At 36.2% G+C, this 15,046-nt stretch overlaps 1 protein-coding gene across 1 annotated transcript; it reads right to left on the bottom strand.

Moving 5' to 3' along the window:
* Positions 1-9,721: 9,721 nt before the first annotated feature.
* Positions 9,722-10,282, bottom strand: LOC116111810 (putative disease resistance RPP13-like protein 3). Its single transcript, XM_031397958.1, has one exon. The coding sequence runs from the start codon at positions 10,280-10,282 to the stop codon at positions 9,722-9,724; it is 561 nt and encodes a 186-aa protein (XP_031253818.1).
* Between the last annotated feature and the right edge of the window lie 4,764 nt (positions 10,283-15,046).

The raw sequence follows: 15,046 nt of genomic DNA, 5'->3' as shown, positions 1-15,046 counted from the left end.
TGTGTGAGAGTGGCAACACTAAGAGTGGGGGTGATGACACCAATGAGGATGAACACTTTTTGGCCTTTATGGCTAGCCAAGAGGACAATGATAATGTGTCCTCGGATGACTCAAGTAATGTCTACAAAGAGCACCAAGTGGCTTATGACAAAATGTATGAGGCTTGGTTAAAAGTCATCAAGAGGATTAAATCTCTTGAATCTGAAAAATCTTCCTTGAAAGAAGATAAGAAGATTTTGAATGATGAATTGAAAGCCTTATTATCTGATTTATCCAATAAGGAAACTTTGTTGAATCAAGCTTTAAATGAACTAACTGAGGCCAAGACCATTTTTGAAAGGTTAAGTACAGGTTCATACAAGCTTGATGAAGTTCTTGGCAAAGGGAAGATCTTTAGTGATAAATTGGGTTTGGGATTCTCTTCTAGTGTGAGCACCTCCAAACTTGGTGTGACCACCTTCGTCAAGTTTATGAATCAATTCTGAAAATTGTTGCTACCCCATGTGATCAGACCTTGAAGGTAAAAAGATTCATTCCAATCTGTCATTTTTGTCAAAAGGAAGGTCATATTAGACCAACCTGCTTTAAACTCATTTCATATTTGAAAAGATGCATTGGAAATCATGATTTTAATTCTGTAAGGTCACCACTTCAGTCTCTCGTGTCACCAAACCAAAATAATTTTTTTCAAAAATAGAAAAGTGTGGAGACCCAAGCTTAGTGCTGACTGTCTTGTTTCCCATACCTCTTTGCCTGCCTCTCAAATTCATAGTGGTTATTCTAGACACATGACAGGTAACAAATCTTTATTAGTTGAGCTTGAATGCTTGGAAAATGGTCAGGTTACCTACAGAGATGGTCATCTTCATGACTTAGTTGAGGATAAGGTCATTTCACTTGCACATGTAAACACAAAGTCTCAACTTGCTGACTTATTTACAAAGGCTTTTGACTTACAAACTTTTGTGAATTTGAGGAAGTCCGTTGGACTAACTCAACTTGAGTAGAGTTTTTCTATTTAATAATGTCATGAGGAAAAATTTTCTTAGTTTTTAAAGTTACAAGTTTATATGATATGAGTTGTGTCATAAAGATTTGTTTCTCTCTTTGAAATGTGTGTGGTGAGTGATGTTTCCACCTTGTTTTTCACCTCAAGAAGTATAATGACTTTCCTTCATCTTTGAGTGCTTAGTGCATATTTATTGTCACCATGTGGAAGAGCTACCTTGTTTGTAGTGTGAAAATCATACTTGAGTAATTTTCTAAGATGTAGAGACCTCTTTATCCTTGGAAAATCTACCATTTAGAGGACTGCGTAGTAGCAAGTGTGAAAGCTACACTTGGTTACCTCTTGAGTGTTATGCCCATTAATCTCTATTGATATGAAAAAGAATACAAAATGTTGAGAATATGTAATATGCAATTCTCAAAGGCAAATGCAGACACAAACCCCTGTTCTAACTACAGAACAATATAATAGACTCCTTAAGTTGCTTGGCAAAGAAAACATGCAGCATTATGCAAATCTAGCGAGTACGTATACTAGTCTTTTAAGCTCATTTAATAATACTAATTGGATTATTGATTCTGGGGCAAGTCATCATATGAAATCAAACAAAAATATTCTTAAATCATGTGTGTCTTTTCCTTTTGATTTTGACTCATTAGTATCTCTTCCAAATGGCAAACAAACTCCTATTACTCATATAGTTTTAGTTTAATTAAATTCTTAGTCACGTTTAGATAAAGCTTTTTGTCTCCCAGATTTCAAATACAATCTTTTGTTAGTGTCAAAATTCACAACTGAAAACCACTACAATGTCACATTTAATCCTGAATTGTGCACTTTTCAGGACCTCTCGAGTGGAGTGTTGAAGGGGATTGGTAAGGTCAAGCATGGTCTTTATCAACTTGAATCTTTTCCTGATGAAACTTGTAATCTTGCACAAATAAGTAATTTTCACACTACTTCAAATGGTTCTATTTTTTTATTCTGATTGTAGTGATGTAGATTCATGTAATGCAATTTCTTTTCATATGAATAACATGTTGACTTGTTCTTCATCATATACTGAGTCCAATCTTTGGCACAAAAGACTCGGTCATATTTCAAATTCAAGAATGAAACTTATACCACATTTAGCTTATTGTAATATAACTGAATGCATGATTTGTCCTTTGGCAAAACAAACCAAATTGCCTTTCCCACATAGTCATTCAGTTACAAAGTGCATTTTTGAGCTCATTCATGTAGATTCATGGGGTCCATATAAAGAGCCCACTCACAATGGTGCACGATATTTTTTAACTATTGTTGATGATTTTTCTCGTGCCACCTAGGTTTTTTTTTGATGTCTTACAAATCTAAAGCCTCCTCTTTGTTACAAAAATTCATTAAAATGGTTGAACACCAATTTAAAACTCATGTTGAAAAGGTTAGATCTAATAATGGCTTGGAATTTCTTAACAATGACACCAAAAGTTTCTTTGCTTCTCTAGGAATAATCCATGAAACATCGTGTGTGTACACTCCACAACAAAATGGTTTGGTGGAAAGAAAACGTAGACACATATTGAATATTGCTAGAGCACTTATGCATCAAGCTTCTATTCCTTCAAAGTTTTGGGGAGAATGTGTTAAAACTGCATCATGTCTCATTAATAGAATTCCAACTCCCATTCTCAAAAACAAAACACCATATGAAATTTTATTTGACACATCTCCTTCAATAGATCATCTTAAGGTTTTTGGATGTCTTGCTTATGCCACTAAGCTCAATAATCATGATAAATTTTCATCTCAGTCAATTGCTTGTGTATTTTTTGGTTATTGTGTTACTCAAAAGGCATACATATTATATGATCTTGAATCTAAATTTTTTTTTGTGTCACGGGATGTCATTTTTTATGAGTCTACATTTCCATTTGCATTATCTACATCTAACAATCAGTGCCGAATTCGAGAATCGTTCGCTATAGATATTGATACACCACTTTATCCTCTACATAATACACATGATCACCTCCTCATTGATACACCACTGGATAATACTACTTCTCCACATACCGCACAACCTGTACCACCAAATCTTCCACTACAAGTTTCTGAATCATCAACCTCTATATCTAACCATATTGTTCATGTTCCCACATTAACACCAGTAGCCCCATCATTCCCCTCTAGACATTCTACTCGAGTATCCAAGCCGTCAATTTGGTCCAAGGACTATATATGTCCTAGTATCAAGTCAAACACATCTTCTTGTTCCATTAAATATCCTATATCCAATTATGTTTCTTATGGTAATATTTCTCCAACATATTTGGCTTTTATTTCTTATTTTTCTTCTTTGGTTGAACCTACTTCATTCTCTAAAGCTTCTAAAGATCCATTGTGGATAGAAGCTATGAAACATGATATTCAAGCTTTAGAAAACAAAAATACTTGATCAGTGGTAGATTTGCCTAAGAATCACAAGCCAATTGGGTTTAAATGGGTTTAAAAGATAAAATATAAGTCTGATGGTACTATAGAAAGGTATAAGGCTAGGTTAGTAGCCAAGAGATTTAATCAAAAGGAGGGGGTTGATTTTAAGGAGACTTTCTCTCCTGTTGAAAAGGCGGTGACAGTACGATATGTTTTGGCTTTAGCTTCGATTAAGGGCTGGAATGGACGTATATAATGCATTTTTGTAGGGAGATCTCTATAAGGATGTTTACATGAAAATGCCTCATGGTTTTAATTCTAAAGATGAGGCTCATAAGGTTTGCAAGTTACAAAAGTCTTTATATGGTTTGAAACAAGCCTCTCGGCAATGGAACTTGAAATTTAGTGCTGCTTTGATTGAAGGAGGGTTTTTAACAATCCAAATATGACTATTCTCTTTTTATCAAAAAGAACAATGGTCTACTAACAGTTTTGCTTCTATATGTAGATGATATATTGTTGACAGGAGATGACTTGGCTGGCATTGAGCACACAAAGGCTTATATTGCTTCAAAGTTTCATATTAAAGATCTTGGCACACTAAAGTATTTTCTTGGCCTTGAGATAGCTCGATTTGATCAAGGAATCTGCCTTGATCAATGCAAGTATGCCCTGGAATTGATCTCTGAAGTTGGTCTGAGTTTTGCCAAACCATCCAGCATGCCTATGGAACAAAAAACAAAGTTGACTAGTTTTGCATATGACAATAGTGATCAACAGCAGGTAGATCCACTCCTTGATGAGCCTGATGTATATCAACGGTTAATAGGTCGTTTGATCTATTTAATGATGATAAGGCCTGATATTAGTTATGTGGTACAACTCCTTAGTCAGCATATGCACAAACCCAAACGATCACACCTTGCTGCTACCATGAAGGTAATCCGATATATCAAGTTGAATCCTGGCTTTGGTTTATTGTTTCCTTCTTTTAGCAAATTAGAGTTAAGGGCCTTTTGTGATAGTGATTGGGCTTCATGCTTAATGAGTAGAAGATCTACAACAGGGTTTTGTGTATTTTTTGGGTAAATCCTTGATATCTTGGAAATCTAAAAGCAGAAGACTGTGTCCAAGTCTTCTGCTGAAGCAGAATATCGATCCATGGCAGCACTATCCTGTGAGCTTGCATGGATTATTGGTTTAGTTAGAGATTTGGGTGTTGATTCATTAACCCCTACCAATATGTATTGTGATAACACTGCTGCTATTCATCTCTCGGCTAATCCTGTGTTTCATGAGTGCACGAAACATATCGAGATCGATTCTCACATTACAAGAGAACGGATCTTAGAAGGTCTCATCCAAATTCATCATCTCTCCACAACTGAGCAGGTTGCTGCCCAAACCTCTTAGTCGAAAACAACATGACTACTTAGTTGGAAGGTTGGGCATGATTAATTTGTATCATGTACCAACTTGAGGGGGGGATATTAAGTATATGTATTAAGGGCTTAAGGGCAGTTGTGTAATTTCTCTTTTACTTGTAAAACGTCAGTAAAGACTTGATTGTATTTGCACGATGTCTTTGTGATGAATAACAGAAACAAAATTTTCCCTTTTCTTCTCTCCAAACACGAATCCAACAGATTGCTTAAATAATAGGCAAAAGGGAAACTTACATAAGAACGATACAATTTGATTGGATAAATTTATTGCATGATACCTGCTCCTAATACCAATCTTCAACACAAAGACTTTTGATCTTCAATTGCGAAACCCCCAAAAAATTATACAGAAAGAAGAAACCTAATTCTTTGCATCAAAAGCTCAATCTTTCCATCGCTCATAACGTCAAGTCCTCCACCTCCACCACCGCAGAGTACTCCTCCTCCACCACCACCACCACCACCACCACTAGCAGGTCCACCACTAAGCCCAACACCAGCACCAACAAAATAGACCATGGCCAAAAGCATAAGAAGATTGTAACTTCTTCATCAGCACCCAAAGCTCAAACCAGTCGCGGAACACACCACCACCACCACCACCACCAGGTCCACCATCACCACCACCACCACCACCACCATCATCAACAAATATCAAAGCCAAAGGCACTAGATAGATCCCTCACCCAACCAAAGCCTAAACTAGCCATGGCATGTGCCATGGCCACCATCAAATCCAGCATCACCGAGGCCACCATCAACTTGGGACATGGAGAACAATTCAAAGTGGTAACAAAAGAAACAGTATTCAAAGGTGGAAAGATAGCTTATAACAATTATTGGTATTCAAGTTCTCAATTTATAAAGGTATAAAAAAAAAAAAAAAAAAAAAACTCTTTTTTCTGAAGTTTATATGTATGTATATAAATTTCCCGTTTAATATTTCTTTAGTTGACCGAATGAAACAAAGTAGATAGTAAATAGGTATCGACGTGAAATTTAAAAGTAGATAGTATCGACGTGAAATTTAAAAGTAAATAGGTATGGGTTTAACTTTAGAGCGACAATATCTACTTGATTAACCATCAATGGGTGGCTGGGTGAGATGGTATGGACTCTTGGATGTATTACTGAAAAGGTCCTGAATTCGATTCTCTTTGGTTGTTAATAGGAATGATCATTGGAGGATTTATTTGGTTGTTAATTTCAGGAGGACTCTGGGAGTTTAGTCGAGGTGTTACTTGATTGAAGTATGGATCTACAAATGCTTTGCCTCTAGACTTTTACAAATTTGTTTTGGGTTCACGCAAACATCTTTCACCCAAAATATTTCTTGTGAATTAAGAGATTGAATTAGGGATTTGGATGTGACATTGTGACTCCATTTTTGCAATAAAATTGTATTTTATCTGTTGATGTGTTATTTTTGGCACCAACTAATTGACACGTGCGTAACGTTGATTGGTCAAGAGACACACGTGATTATGGGTAAAAATGTAGAGTAAATGCAATGAGAGCCTTTTAAAGTGGTTCGGATGCTAAGGTAGCAAGTCCTACGTCCACTGATTTGTATTAATATAGTGGGTCAGGTCGCAACAGCGGACTGACTTACAAATGATTGGCAAAAAAAAGTAAATACAAAGTTATCAGAGAGAGAGAGAAATAATTCCAAGTGTAAAATAGCCGAATCCCCTTAATGAATGGGTCTTCCTCTTTTTATAGTGAGGTGGGTGCAAGTAATCAACAGTAAATCCATGGGTTGGTGTGAATGTCAGGATTAAATCCGGCTTTATGTCACATTTTCCACCTTCTAAACTGATTTCACGCGATTTGGAGCAGAGAAAGGGACACGTGGGAGCTCCATAGCTATTGGCAGGCCTGACGTGTGCTTACCATTCTGACAGGAGTAGGTCACCCCCCCCCCCCCCCCCCCCCCCCCCCCCCCCCCCCCCCCAATCACGTGATTTCCTACGTCAGCCCTTGATGTTCTAGACGTAACATTATCATTTCCTAAAAGTAAATACCAAGTCAAAGTAGAAATTTTCAGGATAGAAATATAATATTTTCAAAACATGGTGACTAACGTAGCCTAAGAGACGTGGTGGGAAATTTCCTAGATTGATGACATCTATGATTCCTTTAAAAATAGGCAAAAAGGGAAACTTACATGAGAAGGGTACAATTTGATTGGAGGAATTTAGTGCATGATACCTACTCCTTGTACCAATCTTCAACAGAAAGACTTTTGATCTTCTATTGCAAAACCCCCAAAAAATTATATAGAAAGAAGAAACTTAATCTTTGCATCAAAAGCTCAATCTTTCAACGCGCATTTATTTAAGGATAGGAATGAAACAAACGCAACCTTAAGAGACGCGGTGGGAAATTTCCTAGATTGATGACATCTTTGATTACTTTAATAAGAGTCAAAAAGGGCAACTTACATAAGAAGTGTACAATTTGATTGGATGAATTTATTGCATGATACCTACTCCTTGTACCAATCTTCAACACCAAGCCTTTATATCTTCTATTGCAAAACCGCCAAAAAATTATATAGAAAGAAGAAACTTAATCTTTGCATCAATAGCTCAATCTTTCCATGGCTCACAACGTCAAGTCCTCCACCTCCACCTCCACCTCCACCTCCACCTCCACCACTACTAAGCCCAACACCAGCCCCAACAAAATCGACCATGGCCAAAATCATGAGAAGAATTTAACTTCTTCATCAGCACCAAAAGCTCAAACCAGTCCCAGAACAGACCCCTCCCTCATCAACGACAAGTATCAGAGCGCCAAGCACGTGGTAGTGGTTGATCTGTCAACCAAAGTGATGCAGGAGCATAAAAGTAAAAAGGAAAGAAATTAAATTAATTTAATTTCAATTATATTGACCTTTTGTTTGTCCCACATGGGAAAGTTATATTTTACTTTTTCACTTGGAAGGCTATAAATAAAGCCTTACTTTGTCCTTGTAATCATCCTTGAATATTATTAAATATATTTAGAGTTAAAGCATTTGTTTTCTCTTCCTTTTTGAGGTTATAGTTATCCTTGGCTTAGCCAACCAATGTGGTCTTTTTTTGGCTATTATCACCATAGCGGGGTTTATTTTAATCTCATCACGATTGGCATCTATAGTGGGGTTTTCAACCTTGCCAAGATTGGGGTTTCTCGCGACATCCCGACGTCATAAAGCCTAGACTAGCCGTGGCACATGCCACGGCCACCAGCAAATCCTCCACCACCGAGGCCACCATCAACTTGGGACATGGAGTAGGACTCAAAGTGGTAACCAAAGAAACAGTATTCAAAGGTGGAAAGATAGCTTATAACAATTAATGGCATTCAAGTTCTCAATTTATAAAGTATAAAAAAAAAAAAAAAAAAAAAAAAAAAAAAAAAAAACTCTTTTTTCTGAAGTTTTTATATATGTATATAAATTTCCCGTTTAATATTTCTTTAGTTGACAGAATTAAAACTGTGTTTGCATATTCACGAGTTGGATGCTGCAGATATGAAGCAATCTTTTGCAGAATCTCTACTAGGATTCATCAGAACTTGTAGTATGTTAGGAGATTATGTTGAGTTTGTTTTTTTTGGTTGTACTTGGTGAACAAAATAATAGAATTATCTCATTATGTTGAGTTTGTTTTTTTTAAGTTTCTAATCCAACGCAATGGCAGGTGAAATTGTAGGGCCATAGAATTTCTCTAGCTCCTTTATTCATTGATCATATTACATTTGAGCCCGTCCACACCTCCACCAAATCATCCACCGTCCACACCTCCATCAAAACCTCCACCTTGGCCAGAACCACGGTGGCCTGGAAAAAAATAATTTATGTACAACATAATCACCTACCAACTTAAAAATTCTCAAATCATTTTTCCCAACTCAAATTCTCAATTGCTCTACTGAAATTAAAATACAAATTTAGATTATTTTTTTAGTAATCCAGTAATCTTATAGAAAGTAATTAAAAAAATACAGCCTAAAGGAAGGGACTCCCTTCCAAGGAAAACACCTTGGGGCAGGCGAAGGCAGCAACAAAACAAGATGCAAAAAGAAACAAAAAGGAAAGTTCCTTTACAATCAAAGGATCTTGTGAAGGAAAGATCCTTTACAAGAAAGAAAACTTACAGACACAAACATAAACAAAGAAAAAGGCAGCATGCCCAAGAGGACCTAATGCAGCGAATCTACAACCAGCACCCAGTAAAACTCTAGAGTCCAGCTATCCACCTACAATCATCATAATACGCAGTGGTTCTCCTCCAAAAACGCAACACGAACTGCAAGCAGAAGAATCAGCCATTTCCTTCACCATTCTGCCTAAGCCTAACCAAACAAAGCAAAAGCAAAACATAGGCATTCATGTGAAGAGCTTCCACAACACACAAGCACATAACTTGGTTTATTCAAGGATTAACTTCACATTTAAACAATAGAAGGGATGTAAAAGAAAGTAGATAATATTAACGTGAAACTTAAAAGTAAATCTGCACGGGTTTAACTTTAAAGCGACAATATCTACTTGATTAATCGTTAATAGGTGGCCGAGTGAGACGGTAAAAACTTTTGGGTGTATTACTCAAAAGATCTTGAATTTGATTCTTTTTCATTACTAATATGGGTGACCATTGGAGGGTTTAGATGTAAAAGAAAGTAGCATTTCTGTGAATGATCTCGTACATCAGATCATGAACTCTGCAACTTCCAACTTGTCCAGAAGCTTTTCTCGTTGAAACTTGAACCAAGCTTCTGTCAATAAGTTCTTTCAAGCATTCTTCGGCGAGTTTTACTAAAGTGACTCAAGTCTTTTTCATTAAAGAAACGACAAAAATCACATTCCTTTCGTCTTTCTGTGAATGATCTCATATATCAGATCATGAACTATGCAACTTCCAACTTGTCCAGAAGCTTTTCTCATTGAAACTTGAACCAAGCTTCTGTTAATAAGTTCTTTCAAGTATTCTTCAGCAACATGCTCAGATGGAAGGTCGTTGTTGCGTTGGACAAAGCCTTCAGCTATCCAAAGGCGAATTAATTTCCCAAATCTAATTTCGCAGCCTTTTGGAAAAGCACCAAAGTATAAGAGACATGACTGGAGATGGTGAGGAAGATCATAATAACCTTTAGACAAATCTCTGTTACAATCACTAAGATGGGAATCACTGCTTAATTTTGAGCCCAAACTATCTAGCATATTTCTCCATTTAGAAACAATCTTGTTTTTTCTTGAGAGAAGCCCACCTATCGCAGCAATTGCTAGAGGAAGACCTCCACATTTTCCAACGACAAGTTCCGATAATTCTGTCAAGTTTGGAGGACAACAGCCGTCAGAGCCAAATGCCTTTCTACAAAGAAGTTCCCATCCCTTCTCTGAAGACAAGGGTTCAAGCATGTGAACATGAACTATTGAGAACGGTACGAATTCAGCAATTGCTTATTCCGTGTGTTAGCATTACTCTACTGTTATTTTTCTTATCAAGTAAAGCATGCTCTACATCTCTTCAAAATTCAATTTTCCACACGTCATCGAACACAATCATGTAACACTTGTCCTTTAAGTGTTCCCTCAACTTCGTGATAAAATCCTTCTCTTCCATTCCATCTGTCTCCATTAGAGTGGACCCTGTTGAACGGTAAAGTGCTCGGAAAATTTTTCTTAGTAAATCTTTCTTCAAGTATTCTTTCCCAACTGTGATCAAAGCCTGGCAATCAAAATGCTTCTTCACCGCATCGTTGTTATAAATTTTCCCAGCAAGAGTGGTCTTGCCTAGTCCTCCTTCGCCTACAAATGCAACCACTGAACGATTGGATGTTCCACTTACCAACAAACCAATCAATTGGTCTCTAGTAGATTCAATGCCCACAAGTTCAGCCTCTTCGATGAAAAAGGCACCAACTCGAGAGTCGTGCGGTACAACATATCCTTCATCTATGTGCCTCAAGTTATAGCGTTCTGCTCTTCTCTATATGTCAGCAAGTGATAATTTGATATGTTTAATCTCAGATGAAATTCGATGACGCACCTTAAGTTCATTGATGAAGCAACGCATTTTACGAAGGAAACCAGAGAGACCTTTGCTATCATGAACATGACGCTTTGCCTCATTAAGTGCGTACTCATCTATGACGTCTTCAATGTGATGAGCTTAGTCCCTTACTTGTTTTACCCAAGTACTTACGACACCTCCATTGCTTTCTCCTTCTTCTTCAGGTGCTGCCCTTGCATCTGCATCCCTGAGGAAAGATCTGATGAACTCCAATTCTCTTTTGATGCTTTCAACATCTTTCTTTACACTTCTCAACGGCTTGGTTTCTTGGGCAAGCAAGGAAGCCAAGGTTTCTATAGCAAAGTTCACTGCAAACTCTGCCATATCTCATAACTTTTTTCTTGTTCACTCCATCTTAATTAAGATGAATGATCTTGAAGGGTAAAACGACACCGTAGGCTTCACATATTTAACAAATGTTTTATTGTTGTGTTACGAAAACAGTGGCTTGGACAGAAGTGTGAACACAATTCTTTAGATGGTTTTGTTGACTAGTAAAACTTTTGGGACTCCGTGAACTTAGTTGTAAACAGCTGGACTTATTAATAATTAATAAAGTTGGAGAAGATGCTGTTACTAATTAATTTGGTTAAGGTTATATTACTATGAAAAACTTGTATCTACCAGATGTTAAAGGAAAATATGGATAAAATATAACATGATATCAAATAATATAATATAGTTCAATTAACATAACAACAAAATTATTATTCTAATATACATAATGGAAAATACTATACTTATTGATTTTGTATACCAACTTTTCAACTTGATTGACGTGAAGTGTGATGTGGGGAGTTTCTAATCCGACCATTTCACATTCCACGTCAGTCAGAATCAGTACCCTTTATAGGGTATATATATAAAAGCATCTATATGATATGAATAATACTGTACATACTAACAAATTTTATTAACTAGTGTACTAACTTTTATTAAAATCACACATAATATCTGTATTATGTGCATGATACCCGTACTATGCTTTAAGTTAGTACACTGATTAGTAAAATCCGTTAATACCCACAGCATTACCCATATGATATTATATATTGCGATGTTGAGTGACATTGTTGGTGTGCATGCCCAAACTACATCAAAATAGTTCTGGATTCAGAAGCAGAATTAGTTTATCAAAGTTGGTTAAGGAAGTTGACGACAGCTATAAGTAGAAGGTTATTTGTTAATAGAAGTATAATCCCGTTAGTTTACTTAAACTCAACAGTACCATTTTATTTGAGTTTGAAAAACATACTTTGAAGATTGAACACACAGAGATCATCAATAACAGTATATATTACACAAGAGCCATACAAAACTACAACTAGACTCCCTCAAATATGTTTCTTGTCAATACAAATAATAGTCGGTGAAATCATTACATCATTGAGTCCACAATTAATATAAGAATCTTTAAGGGTAATTAATTCCACGGAAACAGGGTAAAACAGGGGAGCAGTTTTTTAATTGGTGAAGGTGTGTTCTCAATGCAACAGTCTGAAATGTGTGCAAATGAAGAGATGGAAATTGGTGTTTGAGTTGTCTTAAGATTTAGGTGAATTTGTGATAAGAGTTTGGGAGAAGAAGAAAGAGACTCAGAAAATGAAGAGTTTGAGAGGTTTCTTCCTTTTTCTCTCAACACTTCACTAAAAATAATAAAATGGAAAATGGACATCCAAGAGTCGAGTGTTCTTTATGAAAGATAAAAGAAAAAGTAAAACGGGCACTGTACTCATAAAGCGGAGTCCAGGTAACTGTCTGCAACTTTGGTGTTAACATCGTTGTTGATGGGGTTGAACTTAGCTGAATTTGCCTACAAAATCAAGCACTCAGAACGCTTGTAAAACGACAAACCATACTCATGACTCAAGTAAGATTCTGGCCCGGCTTTTCAGTTTACCCCCGTTTTTTACAAAGTTTTGGGGGTAAACTCTATTTCATTCTCAACAAGATTCTCTAGAATTGATTCAGACCTCCAGATGATGAGAGCATGGATATGGGAAATATCTTAGCTAATTCATTTATTCCCTGATATATGGGGAAGAATTTCCAATCCGAAATTCGGACTAAACGTTCTCGGATTGAAGTTTTGGTTTCTGTGCATGGAAATTGCTAATCTCCCCATGAATCCATGATAACTTCAGTGATACTTCATATCATTACATTTACTGCAAGGGATAATCTTCTATAATGTCATTTCGGTTAGACCTTTTATTGCAGAAGATGTTCAAAATGAAATATGTGGATGGGAGAAATTTGTGAGGACTCTGTTAAAAGGGAATAGAGGAAAACAGGGGACTCTATTTTATTGGCGAAGCTTTCCACAAATCTTTACGATTCATCGACCTTTTAATTGAAAGGGTAAACCAGTTAATACTTTCTTTTAACTTTCCTTAACAAATTCCCTTCGAGTTGAGGAGGGCCTTTCCTTTTCAATTGAAAGTCTATTGAACCGAGGATCAGCATGTCTTTAGCACATATACATAATCTGTTTGATGATTTATCAAGCATACCATTGTTGAAACGCCGAACTTGTACCATATTAAGCTCTTACAACGATTAAAAAAAAGAAAGAAGTAGCAAAAATATTTTCATTATAATCTTCTATGTTGAAATTCTTCATAAAACTTTGGGGAAAATTTTGCGTTTCTTTGAAATTTTCTATGCTGAAATTGTTTTGCAACCGGTGAAACTAGAAACAAGATCTGGAAAACAAGCAGTTCAATGATAAATTTCTGAATAGCAATAATTTCAACATCTATTAAGTCCCACATGAAAAGAGAAGGTCAAGTGAAAAAGTCGAATGCAATAAATAACAATTACCAGTATGTTTGAAGCTAATCGCTTCAAGTTCAGAGTAATCTCCAATGCAGACTCCCCAGTAGAAGACTCAAAACTAAATCGGTCAGCATGTCTCACCTTGAGCCTTAGTGATCAGCTCTCATACAACTTAACTTCTGAGTGCCAAATCCCACTAACACAGTATTGAACCCTCGAGTTTGACTTCCCTAGGGGTCATCTCAACCACCCTTCACTCCTGGATCCAAAACAGCTGAATTAATCAGATTTCTAAGGCTCTGCATTTCTTCCTCCTAGAAGAACGCATATAATCAGTTTGATCATAGATGTCATTCTCAGGGATAACTGAAACAGCTATAAACTAAAAGATTGGATAGATACATGTCGTTTTTTATGGGAGTCTGAAAAGATAGACTCCCACAAAAAAAGAAAAAAGAAAAAAAAAAATCAAATAAGGAACCTCATTGTACAAAGCAAAAGCATTAAAATTTTTTAAGCCTACGAGTTGGCAATTAAAACTTTGATTCTGATGATTTTGTTTTTTACTTCAACCATTTGTTAACTTTCATGATGTCTAGAGAGAAAACTCTCATAGATTGTAATCCTCAGTGAAAAGTTATTATATATATGACTGTATGTTTACATCTTTGAGCTTTGTCTTGTATTTCTTCTTTCTTCATCCCTTAGAAAATAGACTTTGGCCAGATAAAATCAAGTTAGAGAACGAAGATTCCCTTCTACTGCTTTAAAGTTGTTTTAGTAACGACAAAGATAAAATTAACATGATTAAAAGAAGGACAAAAGATAGAAACAAAGTTATGCTAAATTATTCTACCTAAAGCATCTAATGCTTAGGGTTGCACATTAACTTAAGTTAGTGACAACACTCTTGGTCCATAGCATCAGCCTCAGGTCTAAATTCTTATCCACGCATGATATGTCTATGGCCATTTGACGAGCATGGTTTGGCTCAATCTACAAGAAAAATATCTCTGATTGAGCATGAGGCTATACATACAAAATAAAGATAAATTTAAAGTGAATATAAAATATTTTTGGCAATTCCAAATATAAATAAACAAATGAATCCAATGAGGTACTTAAAATTTCTTCATGTCCCTGATATATTACCCAGATCCAAATCCCATGAAGCAAAAGGCACTCTTAAAGAAGGGCAAATTCAAGTTGGTTCATAATCAGCAAGGTTTTTGCAATTTAACACTCAGGATCACACCTGTAATGGTATATATACTTTGGTTTATATCAGGGCTTCTTACTCCTGTATAAGCAAGTCCTTTACAAACAATTCA

Source organism: Pistacia vera, unplaced genomic scaffold (assembly GCF_008641045.1).
Source record: "Pistacia vera cultivar Batoury unplaced genomic scaffold, PisVer_v2 Contig650, whole genome shotgun sequence".
NCBI classification, from domain to species: Eukaryota; Viridiplantae; Streptophyta; class Magnoliopsida; order Sapindales; family Anacardiaceae; genus Pistacia; species Pistacia vera.
The sequence above is the reverse complement of the archived record's forward strand: the minus strand, read 5'-3'. Positions and strand labels throughout refer to the sequence as shown.